Below are 8,801 nucleotides of genomic sequence, written 5' to 3'. Positions count from 1 at the left end.
GAATGATCTAGAAATGGAATGGGCTTCCTCAAACCAGAGTTTCCTGTCACTAAAGGACTTTAATGGAGACAGTCATTGTTAGGTACATTCAGGGATATATTGGATGGGATGAGATGGCTTTTTATGTCCTTTCAATTCTAGGATCCTATGACTTCACTGTAATAAAAGCTGTCCTACTTCTGAGTACCTATACCAAGGCACTATTCCTTAGCACTTCTGCTCTACTATTCCCCAAATACCACTTATTTCTAAAACAATTCCCTGTTCCACTTCACTAACTCAAAGTCTCACAAGCTTCAAAAGACAATCTACATAGACACAGTACTTTTCAGCATTTAAAGCACTATGTAAAAGATTGTTTTTTTTATTATTAACAATGTTATTAATTATTGTTAGCAATTGCCATCACGGAAAGAGTGTTTGTAGTCCCACTGTGGCCTCTGATGAGAAGATGGAGACTATCAAAACTTAGTATCATGAAGAATAGATCATAATTATCTTTGATATGGAAGCCTGTCCAATATTTAATACAGCTACATTTGATTTTAGTTTTCATTTTAAACCATTAGAGGAGAAGAAAGGCAAATAAGCTTGTACATCAACTAGTGACCTCCGTCTGATGTGACCTGTCTCCCAGTTAGCTTCTTGAATGCTCCCTTGACATCCTTGTTCCTAAGGGTATAGATTGTGGGATTAAGCATGGGAGTGACAACGTTGCCAAAAATCTGAACAGGAGTCACTAGCACTTCACTCAGAGATGGCTGGGTATAAACGAGGGCACAGGGCCCAAAAAACAGAGTGACAACAGAGAGATGAGACACACAGGTAGATGCTGCCTTGCGCCGACCCTCAGCAGAACTCATCTTCAGAATAGCAATGGCAATGCGAATGTAGGAGGCCAAGATGAGGAGGAAGCAGGTCATGGGCACAAGGCCAATATTGGTAAGGCTCACTGTCTCAATGATGAGGGTGTTGCCACATGCCAACTTGACCACAGGAAAGATGTCACAGAAAAAGTAGTCTACCACATTTGAACCACAGTAGGGCAGCTGGAAGGTTAGTGTAGTAAGAATAGTGGCATGGAAAGAACTGGTGAACCAGGTCCCAGCAGCTAGGACAGCACAAACCCGGCGGTTCATGATTATGGTGTAACGCAATGGGTGGCAGATGGCAGCAAATCGGTCATAGGCCATTACAGTATAAAGCAGACACTCAGTACTGCCCAAGAAGTGATAAGAGAAAACCTGGCACATACAGCCGCCCAGAGAAATGACCTGATTCCTCACCAAAAGGATTGCTAGCATCTTGGGCGTACTGACTGAGGAGAAGCCAATATCTAGCACTGATAAGTTGCACAAGAAGAAATACATAGGAGTGTGGAGACGGGAATCAGACATCACAGCCACAGGGATGAGAAGGTTCCCCAGCAGGGTACAAAGGTAGAAGATCAAGAAGACAACAAAAAGCACTTGTTCCTGCCCTTCTGTTTTTGGGATGCCAAGCAAGATGAACTCAGTCACAACAGTGTGGTTCCTTATCTCCATAGACATCAGATTTGTTCCTTTAGAAGGGACATAAAAAAATACACACAGAGTGAACAAATGAACCCAGATACTCAGTTCCCTCTCTTGACAACTCTTGCTGGATTTTTTTTTTCCTGCTATTTGGGATGGGAGAGTTTAGGAGATGAAGAAAGAAAGTTTGCAAGGAAAGATGCTGTCACTGATCTTTCATCGAAGTAAAGAAGCTTTGAACCAATTCTCAGCAAATAATCCAAGAAAGAGATAAAGGAGGAACCTGGTGTCACCTTTAGATTTGACACTTCAAATGGTTATGGGTAGACATGAGGGAACAGCAGAGTCCTGAGCACCAGAAATTAGTCATTGGCCTGGCAGTATGGGATTTACCCCATCTGATTTGCAGACATTAGTCATTTGACTGGAGATTCTGCTGGTTCAAAAGTTCCCAGTCAATAAAATTAAGATCTTTACCTGATAGATTGGCAAATCAGTTGTTCCTTGCCACAATCTGCTCTAACTCTCCATTAGTTTCTTTGTTTCTTAATAGAAATGGAGATACAGAAAGCAGTGAGATAGCCTTGCACTTACAAGTCTTGTTCTGCCGGCATAGCCCTAAACTGTGCTCCAGGACTGCGTCAACAGTCACAGAAACTTCCTCCCCCAAACAGAAGGTGCAAAATTAGATGAGAAGTTGATCTTTGTTTTGAAGTCATTAGGACCCCTGAATTTATAACTCAGGGTCTGCTGTGGTAATTCATTATTTAACTTTCTATTGCTCTTTATCAAAGACAACAGCCTTAATAGTCCATTGAAGAAATTTTAAAACTTGAGAATTTCCATGTGATGTGTGTGTGTGTGTGTGTGTAAAACAGTGGTTTCCATGAAACTTGAAGAACTTGAAGTCAGCAAACCTGGATTTGAGTACTAGCTCTTCCATTTATTAGTTCTGGTCTTCACTTTCTTTACCTGTGAAATAATGTGTTTGTACTATGTTGTTTCTTCTAGCTCTAATATTTTGTTAAACATTTGTTATCTTCGGGGATCTCAGGCACACCCTTCAGGAAAGGAGTCTTAGAACCATCTCCATGTCACATGTGAATGGCCTTCTAATTGCAGTTTCAACACTAAAAACCTTGCCTATCCTACCTCTTGACACAACATAAAGTAACATGTACATCATTACAATAAAGAAAACAGCCAGAGGAAAAACACATAAGATACCTTCTCTTTACATCAACCAGGACACATACACACACACACACACACACACACACTGTATCAGCAATGCCATATTCACAATGCCTATGGAGATTACAAATATGCTGATATAATTATCCATTACAAAATACGTCATGCTTGCCATATGGGGAAATAAACTAGAAAATTTGTTAAGATACCAAAAGACTGAGTCCCAAAACCAGAAAGTGAAAGCCATCAGAGTAGTTATGATATTGGCACAGGTAGATAAAGTAGAAAGCACCCACATTTTCAAGCCTTTAAAACAGAACAGGCTACCTCAGGCAAAGGTCCTCCTCTCCCCACGCATAGCAACCACCCAGCGCTCCCAGCAGCTCCGGCCCCTGGCAGTCCTCAGCAGGAGTCCTTAGCAGAAAGTCCTTAGCAGTCCTAACTCAAAAAGGGCTTCGGCTGCCGCTGCCTCTGCTGCTGCCGCCACCGGCGCCACCACCACAGGAACGCTAGCTTGGCTTTCCCTTTCTCTGGCTTTCGCTTTCTCTTGCTCCGCCCCTTCCTGCTATGTCAGCACATCCAATGGGGCATGGAAGATCTTTAAATCCCATAACCCTTACACACACACACACACACAGATAGACAGACAGAGACAGAGACAGACAGTTCTCATAAACCACTTGCATCTTTGGATCTGAACCCATGGGATGGGCACCCCCAACCAAATTACCCACTTTAATAGTAAAGCATCTGGTCCAGAGTCCTTCCCCATTTCCTATCCCCAACACAGTGCCCAGCAGGATGATGTTTAGAGCTGGGAAAGCAGGAGTTTCTAGAAATGCCAGTTTTCTTAAGAATTGAGGTATCGGGTTACCCCAATCCAAACTCCCAACAGTCTGGCTTTTGAAAATATTTAGTCATTTCCGGGAATACACATCACTCTTTGGCTCCTAGTGGAAGCTCATAGAACCCACGTTCACTTTGCTCAATTTGCTTTGACCATAGTGAAGTTATGTTGTTATTGATCACACAAGTTTTTGACTCCAACAGAGTAACTCAAGAAATCAAACATAATTCTGCAATGGGCATCTCCCAAAGATATAATTGGGTATAAGTTTAAAGGAACAGCAGGTTAAAAAATCTTTCCCTTAAATATGACTATATAGTCATTTCTTTTGCAGGAGTCAGGAAGAAGTGAAGCATCATTTCATTTTTAAATACTTCTCAAAACAGGTGAGGAAATCCCCTAATAATTATAGAGTACCCAGGGCATCAGAACACTATTGCTCCCTCCTCCTATGCTAAAAATTGAAAAGGTATAAGTTTTACTCTCTTCACCTCCCTCTATGTACTGCTGGACAGAAAATAAATGACAACCTTTTTCAACTACAGTGGAAAGGATATATCCAGTACTAAGAATAAAAGTAATTGCTTGCAATACCACTTCTAGGCCTGTATCCTAAAGAAATTACACAAATAGGAAAAGGAACCATATGTACAAAAATATTAATAGCAGCTCTTTTTTGTGGTAGCAAAGAATGGGAAACCAAGGAAATATCCATCAATTGGGGAATGACTGAACATGTTATGGTATATGAATGTAAAGGAATGTTATTGTTCTAGAAGAAATGATGAGCAGGTGGACTTCAGAATAACCTGGAAAGACTTTTACGAACTGATGCTGAGTGAGGGGAGCAGAACCAGGAGAACATTGCACACAATTAGAGACACATTGTACCTGTGATGATTAACTTTGATAGACTTGGCTCCTCTCAGCAATGCAAGGTTCCAAAACAACTCCAAAAGACTCATGTTGGAAAAAGCTATCCTCATCCAGACAAAGAATTACCGAGCCTAAATGCAGTTTGAGACAAACTATTTGCTTTCTCTCTCTTTTTTTGTCTTGTTTCTTCTTTCTAATGGTTCATTCCATTGGTTATAATTCTTCTTTACAACATGACTAAGTTGAAAATGTGTTTAATGTGAAGGTATATGTAGAACCTATATCAGAATGCATGCAGACTTGGGCAGGGGTAGGGGGAGAGGGAGGAGGAGAAAATTTGGAACTCAAAAGATTATGTAACTGAATGTTATAAATTAAAATACATTAATTTTTAAAAAAGTAATTACTTACTCTCCATTTCCATTGAAGAGGTAACAAATGGATCTGTCCTGAGAAGACAGGAGAAGCAATTGAGTTCTGCCTAAAGAAAGATTTCCTAGTTGGAAAGATTACTGGAATTTTAAATGGATGAGCAAAGGGACTTGAGAAATCTCATTATCTGAAGGTCAACATAAGAATGACTAGCTCTTTTACCAAGTAGTTCTACAATGTTAAGACTCATCTGTACTAAGGGTATAATTAAATGTTATTGTTTTAAGATGTATTAGGAAGGAAATAATGTAAGGAATATTAGTTGGACCTAGACAATGCTTATATTAGATTGGGTGTAGTGATAGTGAACCAGGATAATTGTTGTTATGATACAGACTGATTTTCAGAACTGTAATGGGAATGCAAATTTGGAAGATCTTCCCTGCCCCTAGGCTAAAGTGCACCTGAAGCCTGGGGAGGGAGGCTTGTTTTTCAGTAGATACTTTTTGATTGGCCAGTGGGTCCAAAAGGTTGTTACATTCTCTGAGCCAGGAGAAGGCTATATAAGCCCTGATGTGTAGCTTTGTTTTGGGGGCTCACTTTGAGAAGTGTTCTGTGATTTGATCTGTATTCTGGGAAGCCGTTGTCCAGGCCCCCCCCCCCCGGCTTTGAAAAACCCAGATGTGGAAACCCAGATGTTGACTGGGTATGGATGTAATGGTTGGACAGTTTGGAAATCTGTCTACTTGATCTGTTTCTGTCCTGATAATTCTGACTGTATACTTTGAAGTCGGGGTGCTGACCTTTTCTCCTGAACAAGGTAAACGATATATGTCTGACTGATTAAAGTAAGCTTGTTAACCCATTTTGAGTTGCTTTCCTTTAACAAAGCAGATCCAAGAACCTGTGGTGGCGGCAAACCCTGAGGACGCTTGGGGTGCTTGCTGCTACAAGAACAAAAACAAATATGATAAAGATAGGGATCCTTGTGTTGCTAAGAACTTTAGAGAAATCAAAATATAAATAATCTAATTTTTCATGACTCAGTGACAATCAGTGTTTATTGATCACCTACTCTTCACACAGCAAGGCTATATAAGTTATAAACCCCTCTAGTACCACCCACTGGGTCCTCATAACTCCTACAACCTGTGCTCCTGTTCCAGGGCATAGTGGCAAAAGTACATAGACTCCTGCCTAGGGTAGAGCATTTAAATAGTGCATTGACCTTGAATACTCAATAGGACTGTGATAATCTGAAGAAAGAAATGAGCAAGAAAGGAAAAGCATTAAATGTTTAGTATGTACCAGACATTGTGCAAAAACATGCCTTGAGAAATGACACTAAATTATCACATGAAATTTATTTGCAGCAAGTGTCATGATAATGGCATGCTAGAGTCAACTAGATGACTCAGTCAATGCAGCAGTAGAACTGGTGGCATCAGGAAGACCTTAGCTCCAATTGTTTACTAAGACACTTACCAGCGTCAGGATCTTGGGCAAGTCACTTAAAAACTCTGCCTAGGAAACAGTGGATCAATGAATAGATGGTAGGCCTAGAGTCAGGAAGACCTGAGTGGAAATAAAGCCTCAAACACTCGCTAGCTGTATGACCTTGGTCTAAGACACTTAACTTCTATTTGCCTTAATCCACTGGAAAAGAAGATGGCAAATGACTCCAATATTTTGCCAAGAAAACCTGACAAAGAGGGAGGGAGAGGAGAAAAAGATGGACAGACTAAAACAAAGAAAACCTAAAACAAATATTGAACAAAAATACGAGATGCTTACGTCCTTCATTTATATAAGTCCAAAAAGTTCCTGTTCAGTAAATAATTTCTGCTACTTAGACATAACTCAAGGAGATGATCTTCTGAGTGACCTCATAGAAAGGGATCCAGAAAGTGTACCATATCTCTTCAAATTGGAAATATTTCTTTCTGTACACTCACAAGACCATCAGGAAGGGAAAGACAAATGCCCACACCTTCACTGGGCCCAGTGGAACCTCAGATCCTTCCTGGAGGCTCCAAAGTCTCCTAGGAGTTTGCATCCCAGGCCTAAATAGTATTATTGGCCCTGAGGGACTAGGTCCTTTGAAACCTACTCAGGGTCCCACTGCTTGCATCATGCTTCATCTAATCAGTTAGGTGATACTAATAAACAAGTGTGCATCAGGTGCTTGCCATGGAGGAGTTTATAAAGCACCTTCCAACATTGGATTTGTTGGATATGATGAAACTCTTTCTCAGCCACATTTTGTAGAATCATGCTCAGGGTCTAGGCATACTGACAGCTCACAGGGTCGTAGACTCATAGAACTGGAGCTGGAAGGGTCATTTAGTATAATGCTTTTATTTTAGAGATGAAGAAACCAAGGCCTGGTGAGGCTAAATATCTCATCCATGGTTACACAGATAGCCATCGCCAGAGGTAGAAATTACTCTGAGGTCTTCTGTATGATAGTGGTAGAGTGCAAGTTTCAAAGTGTAGGAGAGAGCATTACAAATAGCCCACTTCTACTAGTGAGCTGGGCAATGAGTAAAAGTATAACTAGGGCTGGAACAGGGTACCAACAAGGGTACCTCATCAAGAAAGAGTCACTTAGAGTCAGAAAATGGAAAGAGTATGGAAAAAAGAGCATTTAAGATGAAAGCAAGTTTGATATCTCTGTAACAGGCATTTCAGGGAATGCAGTGAAAGGGGAGGATAGTTTAGAGTTAAATATCACAGGAAAGACTGGTTTGGATTAAGTGGGACAGAAACAAGAGATATACTGAGGGTGACACAAGGTTATTGAGGGTTTTTATTAACAAAGAGCAAACATTGGTAGGTACCACCAAACCTAAAAGCTTGTAAGTATGGTCTGAGTCATGGCCTCTGCCACTTAAGGACCAGCTTAGCTAAGACTGCAGAGGCACAAGGGAGACCTCCAATTGTTCATCCACTAAAATTTCTGAAAGTCTGCCGTCTGAAGAACTTTAATTCCAGTAAGCATCATGCCCACGTGGAGAATCCCAGACCTTTGAAGTAAATACAATTATGGTGATATTAGTAAGCTACATTATTTTAAGAATCTAGTCATACATTTCTGGGGGGAACCCTATATAGGAGTTCAAATAGATTTACCTCTTTATGAAGTCACAGAGAATAAACATATATATTGCAATTAATTAAACATTTATTAAATGCAAGATATTGTGCTAGAGGGATTAGGGCCATAAAGACAACAATGAAATTTTATTTACCCTCAAGGAGTTTACACACTATAGGGCTAATATAAACAGGTAAGAAAACAAACATGTATATGCATATGCATACATAGGGAGGGAGAAGGAAAGAGTGAGAGAGAGAAAGGTCACCAACTGGTGAGATAATTTGTTAAAGACTTCACGGTGTGGAATCTGGGTTGTGCTTTGAAGAAATTTAAGGATTTTATGAGGCAGAAGGATTGGATTCCAGAGCAGGGTGGGCAGTTGTACAAAGGGACTGAAGCAGGTATGAAATGCTATGTATGGAGAGTAGCTATTAGGTCAACTTGACTAAACAGTGAGTATAAGGAATATGACTGAAGCTTTTTGAATGTGAAGGGGTGTGTGTGTTGTGGGTGAAGAAGTGTAGTAGTTATACAATGATGTCTATATCTTAGGGATAACATTTTGGCAGCTATGTGGAGGAAGGACATGAGAAAGCCTGAAAACTGGTCGATCATTAATCAATACTCCAGAAAAAAAGATAATTAAAGTACAGACTGTGTGAATATCATGATTTGACATTATTGGCTTTTAAATTTGTTCAAAAATTTATGCTCATAAAGATTATTTTATTGTTTATATTTTCATAGCTTAATATTAGATACAGGAGGATCATGCAAATACTTTATTAGTGACAGTTTGACATGATGGAAAGGAAATTGACTGCAATCACAGGACCTGGGCTGGAATCATAGTTCTGCTTCTCTCTCTCTCTCTCTCTCTCTCTCTCTCTCTCTCTCT

General features: G+C 40.2%; 1 protein-coding gene across 1 annotated transcript; it reads right to left on the bottom strand.

The window, feature by feature from the left end:
• Window positions 1-602: 602 nt before the first annotated feature.
• LOC138147647 (olfactory receptor 10D3-like) lies at window positions 603-1,586 on the bottom strand. Its single transcript, XM_069070239.1, has one exon. The coding sequence runs from the start codon at window positions 1,548-1,550 to the stop codon at window positions 603-605; it is 948 nt and encodes a 315-aa protein (XP_068926340.1). The 5' UTR covers window positions 1,551-1,586.
• Between the last annotated feature and the right edge of the window lie 7,215 nt (window positions 1,587-8,801).

The sequence above is a fragment of the Petaurus breviceps genome, unplaced genomic scaffold, assembly GCF_028583685.1.
Source record: "Petaurus breviceps papuanus isolate PSGF00001 unplaced genomic scaffold, PetGlider_PUasm1.0 90804, whole genome shotgun sequence".
In the NCBI taxonomy this organism is placed as follows: Eukaryota; Metazoa; Chordata; class Mammalia; order Diprotodontia; family Petauridae; genus Petaurus; species Petaurus breviceps.
This window is presented reverse-complemented; position numbering and strand designations above follow the sequence as displayed.